At 40.9% G+C, this 14,051-nt stretch overlaps 1 protein-coding gene and 1 pseudogene across 9 annotated transcripts in view; both read left to right on the top strand.

Annotated features, from left to right (window-relative positions):
- The window catches only part of TRPM1 (transient receptor potential cation channel subfamily M member 1), a 136,226-nt gene that overhangs the window by 92,823 nt on the left and 29,352 nt on the right, over nt 1-14,051 (top strand). For 6 of the 9 annotated variants that reach the window (XM_060617880.2, XM_060617874.3, XM_060617875.3 and 3 more), the window contains 6 exons: nt 797-826; nt 2,603-2,895; nt 5,168-5,396; nt 10,262-10,384; nt 10,584-10,715; nt 12,715-12,843. In XM_060617880.2, the coding sequence (XP_060473863.1) occupies nt 797-826; nt 2,603-2,895; nt 5,168-5,396; nt 10,262-10,384; nt 10,584-10,715; nt 12,715-12,843 (936 nt within the window). The remainder of the gene's footprint in view (nt 1-796; nt 827-2,602; nt 2,896-5,167; nt 5,397-10,261; nt 10,385-10,583; nt 10,716-12,714; nt 12,844-14,051) is intronic. The other 3 variants (XM_078448938.2, XM_078448940.2, XM_078448936.2) reach the window with 1 other exon arrangement.
- On the top strand, nt 2,112-2,226 carry LOC132670675 (U2 spliceosomal RNA; annotated as a pseudogene).

Below are 14,051 nucleotides of genomic sequence, written 5' to 3'. Positions count from 1 at the left end.
CTCTTCCTTTAGCAATTCAGGTGTGTGTATGCACAGTCCCTAGAGATGCCCCAGTTTCACCTGGAGCCTTTACCCCCTTAGCAAGGCAGGCCCTCGGCCCATCAATTACATCTGCCCTCTGTCCTTTATCTACAATAGCCTTCTTCCCGGGACCCCTTGTCTCTGCCCTCTCCAATCCATCCTACCCTTATAGCAACCTTCATCTTCCAAAGCAAGGGGCGTGACCGTGCACTCCCTGCTCAAATATTTCCAGTGTTCCCCACCACCTGAGAAATCACCACCAAGCTCATTATCATAGCATCCAAGGCTCTCTGACCGTCTGAAAGCTGTCCCACGCTGTCATGGGGGTTGGCAGGGGGACCACAAACCTCCACCAAAATCAAATTGTACTACTGTACTGGCCATGTCTTTCCTCTAATCAAAATTCCACACATTCACAAGCCCAACTCAAATGTTAAATCTTCCATGAAGCCCTCCTCTCGCCTCACCCTGCCGCCCCCCATGTAGAGCTTTTAAGCTCTATGTCTGCATTTCTATTAGTGAAATTCTCTGGTTCTACCTGGAATACGGGCCATGTATTGTCTGCACATCTTTCTCCTTAACTGACTTTGGCTGTCAGAAGCAGTTTCCATACTAAAGGGTTTCTTTTCCTTGAGTATTATTCTTAATTGTTAATGATACAAAGTACTTTTTAACCTAGGATTATGTCCCCTTCTAACCACACTGCTAACTTACTACTAACGTTACTGCTACTAATATTAGTTATCTGATTAAATTTTCCTCTTCTATTATGCAGCCTAAAGCTCTTAAACTTCTAGGAATGGAAGTAAGTAAGATTTGTTTTCATCGATTTTATATCTTTCTCAAATATATGTAGGCTTCTTTGTGTTGCATTTGTTTAAAATAAAATTGAGGTTTTTTTTTTTTTCCAATGGATCAATCCACCACCCTACACACCAACATTTATTTAGATGGTGTAGTCAAATCATAAAATAGGATAATAGACATTCCCCAAAAAAAGGTTAAAAACTACTTAATTCATTTTATAGAGTTATCAAAACCATAATTTCAAAAGGAAACAGAGTAAAGAAACAAAAGAGCCCCACACAATCATAAATAATAGCTCAAGAAATTCAGTGGCATATTTTAAAAATTCTAAACAAGTCATTAAAATCTTCTAAGAATGCAAGTATAATTTAATGTTAGTGAATTTTTTAGTATATTACGTCACATCAAGAAGTCAAAGAAGGAAAACAGTATAATAGCATTTTTATTTTTTTAATTTTTTTATTATTTTTTATTTTTAAAAAAACTTTGTGTTTTATTATTTATATTTGAGAGAGAGATAGACAGAGTGTGAGCACGGATGGGGCAGAGAAATGGAGACAGAATCTGCAACAGGCTCCAGGCTCCTAGCTGTCAGTACAGAGCCCAACATGGGGCTTGAACTCACATGCAGTGAGATCATGACCTAAGCTGAAGTCGGATGCCTAACCGTCTAAGCCACACAGGAACCCCTGATTTTTTTTTTAATTTATATCTTCTTTCTTTTTTTCTTAACCAAACTGACCTACATATTTGAATTTTTGCTTTATCAAGCAACTTTCTTTTTTCTGCTTTTGTTCTTATTAATATCTGCTTCATTTTTATTCATTCCTTCCATATACTTTCTATAGAGTACTGTTTTGTTCTATTAACTCCATTTGAAAGTGAAGTTCACTCATTTTCAATCTTCCCTTTATTCTAAAAAATGCATGAAAGGTATAAATTTTTCTCTGCACATTGTTTGCATGGTATCTCAAGGTTTGAGTAAATAGAAACTTGATTACCATTTATTTCTAATCATTTATAATTTCCTCTTTAATCCAACAGCATTTAAAATCCATAAGTATATTTAAATTTTTACAGATGCAGTCTTTGTTGTTGTTATCCTACTGTTGTTTATTTCTAGTTTTATTCCTTGATATGTAGACTACATGATTTCTGATACCTGAAATCTATTGAAATAGAAAATCTCAAAGGAATTGGGGAATAATGTCTGGTGGGGTTTTGTTAATGATCTATGAGTGCTGAAATAAACGTGTATTCTCAGTTTATTGGAAACAGTTCTCATCGCTTCTCGGCCTTTTGGCTAAGATCAAGTGGAAACAGTTCTTAACATTTAGCTGTCAGATCAAACTTGGCAATTAGGTAATTTAATTTTAATTTTTAATTTAATTAATTTTCGTTTAAAAAATTTTTTAATGTTTACTTATTTATTTTAAGAGAGAGAGATCTAGGGAGGGGCAGAGAGAGAGGGAGAGAGAGAATCCCAAGCAGGCTCCTTGCTGTCAGCACAGAGCCTGATGTGGGCCTCAAACCCATGAACTGTGAGATCATGACCTGAGCTGAAATCAAGAGTCAGATGCTTAACCAACTAAGCCACCCTGGCACCACTGCACATCTTTTCAGAAGAATTAATATACTGAGTGAGAACCACAAATGTACTTATGAAATCTCTTTATTACCACAGACAAAGGGGTTTTCCTTTTTCCAGTAATCTTGAAATCCATTGTTGCACACTTAAGGCAGAACCAGGAAAAATGTGCTTGTCTCCCCTCAGGATGATGAGCCTCCAGCCAAAGGGAAGAAAAAGAAAAAGAAGAAGAAGGAGGAAGAGATCGACATTGATGTGGATGACCCTGCTGTGAGTCGGTTCCAGTACCCCTTCCACGAGCTGATGGTGTGGGCCGTGCTGATGAAACGCCAGAAAATGGCGGTCTTCCTCTGGCAGCGAGGCGAGGAGAGCATGGCCAAGGCCCTGGTGGCCTGTAAACTCTACAAGTCCATGGCCCACGAGTCCTCTGAGAGCGAGCTGGTTGATGACATCTCCCAGGATTTGGACAACAATTCAAAGTTAGTGTCTCAAGGGAATTTAAGAACCAGGAAAAACTATTGTCCTGAGTACTTGTCCCTTTGGGGGAGGGTTGGCAAATGTATTTTTCACTTGGGTACAATTATCTTTTTTTTTTTCATTTTTTTTTTTAATGTTTATTTTTGAGAGAGAGAGATAGAGCACAAGTGGGGGAGGGACAAAGAGAGGGAGAGACACAGAATACGAAGCAGTCTCCAGGCTCTGAGCTGCCAGCCAGAGCCTGACAAGGGGCTCAAACCCATAACCTGAGCTGACATCAGACGCTTAACCAACCGAGCCACCCAGGCACCCCAAGTACAATTATCCTTAAAGCTTGTTCATAAATCATTTTGTCTATCATTTCATATTTTTTCTTCTCTCTGTGGTATTTCTAGACTGTCACTGTTTTGTTTTTTTATTTATACTTTCCAAGTGCTTCTCAGTTTTTCTCCAACTTAGATGGGACAGGACAGCCTGAGGGGCCTGCAGGTGGGCATCTCCCTTCCCACAGGCCATTAGGCTCTAATAATACCCCAATAGGGTAGGCTCTGGCTAACTTGTTTCTCCTTCAGGCAGACCTAGTTAAGGAGACCAGAGTATGCCAACATATTTCAGAATGGTTCCTTTTCCCCTCCCTGTGCTGGCAGCATGAGGGGATTTCCCTCTCATCTCTGTGAGAACTTGGTGGAGCTCTTGGAGGTAAAACTCACAAAAATGTGAGCACACTTCCCTAAGACTGGGCCCCTCCCCTGGAGTTATTAAGTCTCAGACTTGTCCTCACAGAGCCTCCAACAATTTATCAGTTACAGTTTGAGTTTTCCTGCCCCAGCTCTGGTTCCAGAGGTTTCTGCTCTGGTATGTCATGAGTCTCTATTATCTGCTGGTCTATCTCTACAGTTATGGGAGCAGCAGTTTGCCCTGTGACCTCACTTCTCTGATGAATTTAGAAGAGTTGTTGATTTTCGGTTTGTCTAACTTTGTGCTTCATGTTAGCACAGAATGGTGACTTCCAAGCCCCTACCATGCAGAACTAAAAACCAGAAGTCCCAGCACAACTTTATAGACTCATGAGCTTGGGGCGTAACCAAGCAACTCTGCCAACATCCGGCATCTTTGTTTTCTGAAGCACACTGCTTTTATTTTGGACTCAATGATTTCTAAGGTCACTAGTTGACTTCTAAACATTGGGAATTCAAGCCTATCTAAAAAATGGGAGACGTTGCCATCTCAGTGGGTTGGTAAATACCATCCCTCTGCTTCTTGGAGGATTGTCATGGTAATGTGTCACCTCACAGCCTGTGGGACCTGAGGCCAGAGAGCATTCCTCTTCAGGGAACAGACAAGGCCATTCCTCCACACAGAATTCCTCCTATCTACATCCCTCAGCTCATAACTGGAATAAAGTCTTACAGAAAATAAAGAAACAAAAACAGAGAGGGGCGATCACTCTGGGACTTCATCTTAACCACATTCCATGAAAAATGTTGAAGGTACAGGGAATGTTTACAACAGTCATTGAATGTTTGAATGAGGGCCATGTAGAAAATGGAATAAAGTTTATGTTTATAATTCAACTTGCCATCCTCTCCTCCTCTCCCCCAACTTGGCTCCCATTACTTCCCCCTCCTCCACCTCCAACCACTAGGCCCTCACTGCTCTAGGCCCCCATGCAACTAGAACTTGTCTCTATCATAGCCCTAGGAACGTTGAATTTTCTTGTGACCATTGTGTTATTGAAGTATTGCACACAGGCAGGGAAAGGCATACGTACAAATGTATGGCTTGATGACCGTTCACAAACAGAACACACCAGGATGACCAGCACCTAGATGAAGAAACGGGACCTTACCCAGACCTGCCAGTATTCCTGGTGTCCCCTTTCCTGTACCCTCCACAAAGGGTAGTCCTTATTCTGACCTCTATTGCCATAGAGCTTTGCTGTCCTTTCTGTCTGCATCCCTGTTCTGTGAAGACTTGAGGGAAGAGAACTTTGTCTTCTCGTCTCTGAGTGCCTGAGGCCTGAGAGGCACATTTGGGGTCAATCTAAACTCCATTTGCAGCAAGAGCAGTCAGCCCCCCAACACAACTGAGCACAGAGCCCCGGCCCCAGCCATTCCCACCTGGCAACATACCCTGGGAGCTTCTGGGGTATGCAGAGGATTGGAAATCAAGGATTCTGTGTCCTGGGCTCCATGATGTGTCTGTGGATATGTCTCTCTCACAGTGTGTGTAGCCACTGCAGCGTCAGCTCTGACTGTGCTCCCTTCCCTTCAGAGACTTCGGCCAGCTTGCCGTAGAGTTGTTAGACCAGTCCTATAAGCACGATGAGCAGATCGCCATGAAACTGCTGACCTATGAGCTGAAGAACTGGAGCAACTCCACCTGCCTCAAGCTGGCAGTGGCGGCCAAACACCGGGACTTCATCGCTCACACCTGCAGCCAGATGCTGCTGACAGACATGTGGATGGGAAGGCTGCGAATGAGGAAAAACCCCGGCCTAAAAGTACGTATGGCTTATTGTCATAATGGTAACAAGTGACACCTGTGTGAGCTCTTACTCTGCACCTTGCAGAGCCAGGCATTCCTGTGGATTATTTCATTTATTCCTCTGAGCAGCCCCATGAGGGAGATGCTTGCCTTACAGATGAAAAACCTGAAGCTTCAAGGTTGACTTGCCTAGGATCTGAGCTGGTAAGGTGTGGGTCCAGGCCCTGAACCCAGGTGGCCTAATGCCAGACCTAACTGGTGTGCCTGGCTCACAGAGATTGGAGTTCACCCTAACCACATCCCAGGACAGGCCATCTTCCTGCCATTAAATCAGGCACCTGAACTCTGTTTCTATAGATCCTGTTACAACTCTGAAACTGTGTGATTATATATATTTTTAATGTTTATTTTTATTTTTGAGAGAGACAGAACATTAGAAGGGGAGGGGCAGAGAGAGAAGGAAACACAGAATCTTAAGCAGGCTCCAGGCTCTGAGCTATCAGCACAGAGCCCGACGTGGGGCTCAAACTCACGAACCGTGAGATCATGACCTGAGCCGAAATCGGACACTTAACCAACTAAGCCACCCAGGCGCCCCTGAAATTATGTGATATTATTTTAATTGGCAACATTTCATTATATGGGGTTTATAAGAGAATATGAAGTTATAGTAGGGTTTGAAAGGCTGTAGTCGGTACAAATTGTATTGTGATCAAGTCTTAGCTCTGCTGTTTAGTACTGTTAACTAGTAGGTAAGAAAAGATTCTAATCTTCAAATAATCCAGCTCCCTCACAGCAATATTATGCCAATCTCATGGGATTGCCATGAGAGTAAAGAAAAGACATCTTATGTTATATTGTGTAGTGTGGTTCTGGCAAATAGAAGGCATTTCATTTCTTAATAATATGAATGTTATACCTTGCCCTCATATGAAAACTGAGCAGTGGGATTAAAAGTCTGTCAGGTTAAATGAGTACAAGGAGTCAGTGAGATCCAAGAAGGAAGGAATCAAGAAGAACAGAAATGAGTCCAATAAATAGATGGAATGACCAAGAGGCTACAAGTGTCAGGGATAAAGGTGAAGGAAACAAGAACAGTTTCTTAACAAGAAAATCTTTAACGAGAACATAGAAGGGGGATCAGATTTCAAGTAAAACAAAAATGCACACAAAAGTTAAGGCTCGGTTACGATTCAAATTAAAACTCAGAATGATTTTGAGCAACTGGTAGTGTGTAAAAAAAAGACCATTTGACCTCTGATATCAAGAACATGATCCTTTAGTGGTACCAGAATTCTGCATTAAAATTGCCATATGGCCACACAATAAACAATATTTATATAGTAATAAAAATGGAAATGCTTTTTATTGGTTTTTCAGTTTTTGGAATAGTCCCATAGACAAAGCACTGAAAACTCGAATATGATTCCTTAAACAGAATACAAATGCCACCAAGTATAAAATACAAAAAGCAGACACCTACCTAGGTGGCTCAGTCAGTTGAGCATCTAACTCTTGGTTTCAGTTCAGGTCATGATCTCGTGGTTTGTGGGATCAAGCCCAGTATCAGGCTCTGGGCTGACAGTGCAAAGCCTGCTTGGGATTCTCTCTCTTGCCCTCTCTTTGCCCCTTCCCCACTTGCTCTCTCTCGGAATAAATAAATAAACATTTTTTAAAAAAAGAAAATACAGGGGCACCTGGGTGGTTCGGTCAGTTAGGCATCTGACTTCGGTTCAGGTCATGATCTCGCAGTCTATGACCCCACATGGGGCTCTGTGCTGACAGCTTGGAGCCTGGAGCCTGCTTCAGATTCTGTGTCTCCCCTCTCTCTCTGCCCCTCCCCCACTTGTGCTGTGTCTCGCTCTCTCAAAAATAAATGTTAAAAAATTTTTTTTTAAAAAGAAAATACAAGAATCAAAGGCAAAGCTGGGAAAAACTGGGTGGTAGAAGGAGGAAGGGAGGGTGGTGAGAAGGATAATATCCCATATTATAATGTGGGGAATCGAGACTATCAAAAGTTGTTGAAACAAGAGAAAAAGATTTCAGTTCATGATATAAAGTTACAAAGATAACCTTGTAGGAACTGAAAACATTCATGTGGCTATTAAAAATGGGAGCAGAGGAATAGATGAAACGAGATCAAGTCTTGTCTAAAATAATAGGATGTCAGGGCACCTACGTGGCTCAGTCAGTTAAGCATCCAACTTGGGCTCAAGTTACGATCTTGCAGTTCCCAAGTTCAAGTCCCGCATTGGGGTTTCTGCTGTCAGTGCGGAACCCACTTCAGATCTTCTGTCCCCCTCTCTTTCTGCCCCTCCCCTGCTTGTGCACTCTCTCTCTCTCTCAGAAATAAATAAACATTAAAAAAATAGGATGTTAATAGGTAGTACTTAAACTAACAAAGAAATAGCAATATAAAACGTCACTCATGTTGTTAAAAATATGAAGTTATTAAAAAAACTAAAATCAGAAATAGTTAAAAGTGATTATCTCAAAATATGATTCAAAAATACTTCTTGAAGACAAATGATATGAAATTACATATTGAAAAAAAAAAACACTTTCTAGACACATATATCAACCCAGAACAACCAACATCAACACACATTTTTAAATTACTGGATCTTAATGAAAAAGAAAAAAACTCCCTGGGTATCCAGGCAAACACAACAACAACCAAAGTGAAAGTTACTTATAAGGGAAAGAAAATTAGATTATAATCAGACTTCCAGCAGCAACCACTTGTGTCAGAGAAAAAATTGTAGTGTGTCATATAAAGATACTCCCAGAAGGAAAATGACAGACCAGGATTTTATATCCAACAAAAGTGACTGTTAAATATAAAATGTATACACAAACCATTACCAACAGGCAAGGACCCCAGGAAATATTGTTCTTATGAGCCCTTTCTAAAGACTCTATTAGGTAATGAGCTTCCAAGAACCACAGTAACCAAAGAGGCATCAGTATAAGGACTAATGGTAAGCCTCAGATATATATTTACATATAGTGCTGAGACTAGGGGAGGGTTAAGAGGGAGACAGTATAGTATGCAATGGCTATGTGTTCTGATAATATAGATATAATGCAACCTTTTTAATTTTTTTTTAACATTTATTTATTTTTGAGACAGAAAGGGACAGAGCATGAATGGGGGAGGGTCAGAGAGAGAAGGAGACACAGAATCGGAAACAGGCTCCAGGCTCTGAGCCATCAGCCCAGAGCCTGACGCGGGGCTCGAACTCACGGACCGCGAGATAGTGACCTGAGCCGAAGTCGGACGCTTAACCGACTGAGCCACCCAGGTGCCCTAATACAACCTTTTTAAAAAAGAGGAGAGAATTGAAACACCTATGCAAAAAAAAAAAAAAAAAAAAAAAAAAAAGTAACTCTTCAGTAATCATAATCAATAGCAGTAGTATTAACATTGTTATTCTGAAACTATAAAGCAACTGAATAAGGAGGGGTATTTTAATTCTATCATGTCTGTCCTTTAGAACTAGGATTCAGTGTGTAGCAAAAGGAAACACAGCTATGGTCTAGAAAGGGGTAAATGAAAAGCCTATAGTGTTTAAATGGAAGCATCAGTACAAACTCATTCCATCTCTGAGCAATGAAAAGCCTGGACACAATGACCTACTGAAAAGCAGTGAACATCTCCAATGCCCAGATTGTGGTCTTGCAATACCATTTCCCACTAACTGGGGCCAGAACTTCTTGGAGAAATGATTCGTTCCAGATCTGGAGCAAGAAAATTCCAAGATAAGCCTAGAACATCTTGACATACCAGATGGCAAAGAAGCTATCAAAGATCAGTAGGGTAAGAACGGGGGACAGAGGAGCCCACTCAAAGAGGCTTCCACTGGCCAAAAGAGACGTTCTATTCTATTTCTTTGGTCTATTCATGCACCTACACCCTACTATCTTAATTACTGATTTTTTGCAATATAACTTTTAATGTACGGTAGAAGTAGCCCTTTTGTGGTATCCTTAACAATGTATCACTGAGGGGGCACCTGGGTGGCTCAGTTGGTTAAGTGTTCGACTTCAGCTGAGGTCATGATCTTGCGGTTAATGAGTTTGAGACCCACATTGGGCTCTGTGCTGACAGGCTCAGAGCCTGGAGCCTGCTTCAGATCCTGTGTCTCCCTCTCTCTCTCACTCTCTGTCTCTGTCTCTCTCTCTCTAAAATAAACATTTTTTAAAATTAAAAAATGTATTATTTAATATAACATATTAATATTCATATATAAATATATACTTAATAAATATATAATATATAAATATAAATAATAGTTATTGTTTAATATTAAAATATTATAATAGTTAATTGTTTAATGATATACTATAATATTTTATTATTTAATAATATAATAGTTTATTATTTAATAATATAATGATAATATACTATTATAATAATTTTTATTATTAAAAAATAATATTGGAGATACACATCAGTTATTTCTACATAAAATATTTTTTATCTACTTCACTATCAGTATTACTATATTTTGTTTATTTGTTCTCATTTATTATATTTTAATTTAAAGATTTACCCGCTTTGAAACTCAATATAAGCTCCTTGCTTTTAAGACACAATTCCACACAATACTGCTTGCTGTCTATCTAAAATAATGTGATGAAAGTACTTACAGTTTTCAGTTGCAGCTCTACCAACTCTTATTCAGTGTATCAAACAGAATAAGCCACAGAACATCAGAGCTTATCTCTATAAACCTGTTTTAGGACAAATCAATTTGTTGAGTGGTGCTGAAGGTCATAATTTAAAATTTTTATATATACTAGGAAAATTTTCTAGAATTACCATAGCTTAGAAATCTAAAAATTAAAAAAAAAAATCTTTTTTATCATCCTATATAGGTTATAATGGGGATTCTTCTTCCCCCTACCATCTTGTTTTTGGAATTTCGCACATATGATGACTTCTCATATCAGACATCCAAGGAAAATGAAGATGGCAAAGAAAAAGAAGAGGAAAATGTGGTCAGTGATACCCTTGGCCATAACAGTATCAATTGACTTTCATTCTCAAAATTGTTGAGATTTCTCTTACCATGAATTTAGAAACCATAGTAATTGGGGAAATTTGTATAATTCTTTATTTTTTAAAAAAATATCTGTTAAATACTGTGCATTTCCCATTTACCAACCTGCTTGCTGTGTGCTGTTCTCTGTTTTCCAGGATGCCAATGCAGATGCTGGTTCAAGAAAGGGCGATGAGGAGAATGAGCACAAAAAGCAAAGAAGCATTCCCATTGGCACAAAGATCTGTGAATTCTATAACGCTCCCATTGTCAAGTTCTGGTTTTACACAGTAAGGCTTCCTCCTTCGCATTGGCCATCTAACATGTTTTGAATATGCAGGATTGTTAGAATCAAGAAACATGTCAAAGGCTTTTAAAAATGTTTTAAAATTCACCAAATTAAAATGAATTATGAAAACAAAACTGGGACTAATTCAGATCTTCACCTAAAATTGTATCTGGATATCTTGATCTATATTTTACATGCATGTAGGAATGTGGCCATCCTAGCTCCAAATACACCATTTCATAAAGCAAAATAGTCTTATTTGCTTAAGATGAAGGATTTTTTTTAATGCTCTCAGTAATACAAACTTAGGGAACTATAGCTTTATTTTTAAACAGACACAGATGACTGGTGATTTAAAGAGCAGACTCACAGTTAACCATTTTTTTCATAAAACTAGAGGGGCCACTAAAGAAATGTGGTTGAACCCAGGTCATAAACTCCTAGACCAGGGGAACAAATTAAGGCCTCTACACTCTGAAATGCACACCAAATTGACCACAGTCTGGCTTCACACTCTCCTCCAGCTGCCTTAGGTGGCCACTGTCTTGGCATCTCCAGTAGTGTGGCCATCTATAACCAGAGAAGACTCAGTCTCACACATTCATGCTGGGACATCCACAGATGGGCAGATGGGAAGGCTCCCAGCTGCGGGAGGTCCCAGGAGGCACACAAAGGCTCCCACAACCTTGCAGTCTGGGGAGGTTGGGACAAGACTACTCATGAAACCCCAAGCACCAAGCTTCAGCCTCTGCCAGGCAGGCCCTGGCACTGTGGCTCCATTTGAGACTAGGCAGGGACAGGCGATGGGAGGTGAGGAGCTGGGTCCAAAGCTATGAATGAGGCAATCGGCAGGGGGGTAAGCAGTGGGCAAGAGGAAGGCTGCATGTGGATCCAGATCAACTATGCACCTGGACACCCAACCTTTTGGTAGTCACACCTGGTGTGGTGGCAGAGCCACTGCTGCCCATCTGCTCTGGTAAGGACCAGCTGAGCACTGGCCTGGACTTCAGGAGAGCTCAGCATAGGGTGGGGCCACACCCTATGTAGAAGACCCCCAGTGTCACCCTGCCCCTCGGACTGCTAGCTCTGGCCCAGTGGGAGGGTGTGACATGTTTCATAGCTTCCCAGGGGATTCTGACATGGCCCAGTTTGGAGAATTCTGATTCCTCTGCAAGGAATAAATCATGGATTCAAGGGATTTTACTGTATTACTGGTAAAGCTTATGCAATTGGGAGGGGTGGGGGTGAATCTTAAAAAATAAGAACTGCCGAATCACAGATGCACAGTTGCTAGAACACTCCCCCCTTACCCCCATAACTCCTGAAGAGGCCTGTGCCAGTGAGGCTCCAGAGGTGAAGATTCATCAGCTCCACAGTGAATCAACCTCAGACCACCTCCTTCCCACCTGATACCTCACTCTCATATACCTCCAAACTCGGCATCTTTTCTTGCCACAAAGATAGGAAGCTTGCCGTGGCCACACAGCAAACCACAGATATGTGAGCCCTAATTGTGGGGACTCGAGGCAGCTCTGTGCATCAGGGCAGACAGCTCTCACCCCCTCCCTTCTAACCTCCCACATCCACTAACGGTGAAAAGATTCAAGAGGGAAATTTGCAAGGCAGGGAGAGAAAGTAACATTTTCCAATTTCCAGGAATGTAGAAGTCACATGAGTGAAATATTAAAATTTTCTTGTTTCTCATAATTTTGAGCAGCTCCGTAATTCCCCCATGAGGGTGATAGTAGCCACAAATACATCTTCATTTAGAAGATGAAATGCCAGTGCCCATACGATCCTAAAGTATAAAATGCCTCCCGACCTGCCTCAAAGTTTATCTGCACTGGTGATGTGAACAGAAAGTTCCTCTAGGTGAGTCAGTCCAGCTGGAAACGAAAATTTGTTCTTGAAGAACTGTCAACCTGAAAACAGGATTTCAAAGTGTGTTTCCAGCATGTGTTATCTCCCCAAACACAGCTAACTGTTGTTCTGCCCTTCAGATATCGTACTTGGGTTACCTCCTGCTATTCAACTATGTCATCCTGGTGCGGATGGACCGCTGGCCTTGTCTCCAGGAGTGGATTGTCATCTCCTACATCGTGAGCCTGGCATTAGAGAAAATACGAGAGGTGATTACTCCAAAGGCCCGTCCCAGCCCCACTAACCACTGACTTTGATTCAGATATAGCTTCTTATTGCAAAAGCACTTCATGAAAATCACAAGTGCCATGGGACCTTTTTCCTCTCTTGAGGTATCACAATCCCAAATGTATTTTATTCTTTTGCTTAAGATTTCTATGTCTTCTGCTTCCAACTGAATCTGAATTTGCAAATCAAAACACAAGGCAAAATAAATCTTTAGTAGCAAAAAACATAGTCTCAGTGCCTATAAAAGCAACAGTAAATGCTGCCAGATACCTGAGATAAACCAATTTCCACAACTGATGTTTTCTGGGAACTGAACCTAGAAACAGAGAGAGACACAAGATGACATTTTTCCTACAATTTAGGACTCAGAATCATGCCCGGGCTCCCTCTACCACCTCCAATGGGGATTCTTCCTTCTTATTAAGGAAGGGCTCTCAGCAGGGGAAATAGGGCCAGGTAATTTTCTAACATCATCCACAAGTTTTAATTCACTACATTAGCTTGTAAAGGGAAAGCTGATATCCAAGAAATATGAATTTGAACTGAAAAAGCACAAAGAAGGATTCACATTCTTTTCCACCTGACATAAAACCAGGACTGTTGTTTTGCAATTATTACTAACCCTTCCTCACTGAAAAAAATATTACTGGCAACTTCACCCCACAGAGAGAGTTTGATGCTGTCAGTCTAACAAGAGCCTGAGAAAGAAAAAAAGTGCCAAATCCAACATTTTACAGCCCATCTCCTTTGCTACTGCGCTTTCTTTTCTAGTTGGGCTCCATCAAACTCTGAAGATATTACAAGTGGGATTTCCCAAGTGGCCTGCGATATCATCCCTAGTGCCACCATGATCTTGCTGAGTATCAGCCATGTGCTAAGATTTCCTCCAGTTACAGAAAGAGGGTAGCCCTCAGCCAGTATGGATGAGCTTTTAAATTAGTGAATCCCTTCTGTGTTGGCCAAAAAATAGCCACCACCCCATCCCACTCACGGGGTCCCCAGGACCTACCCAGTCTCCATAACTAAAGGGGTACCACATGGCACAGCACCCCGCCTCCCACTGCAGGGTCCATGGGGCTCACTGTGTGTGCACCTGTGCATGCTGGTTTTTCAATATTTTCAGTTTTACTCTGAGGAAATAGTGATTTTTTAATCAGTGGTGATTTTTAAAGGGTAATATCTTAAGCAG

Source organism: Panthera onca, chromosome B3 (assembly GCF_046562875.1).
Source record: "Panthera onca isolate mPanOnc1 chromosome B3, mPanOnc1 haplotype 2, whole genome shotgun sequence".
In the NCBI taxonomy this organism is placed as follows: Eukaryota; Metazoa; Chordata; class Mammalia; order Carnivora; family Felidae; genus Panthera; species Panthera onca.
This window is presented reverse-complemented; position numbering and strand designations above follow the sequence as displayed.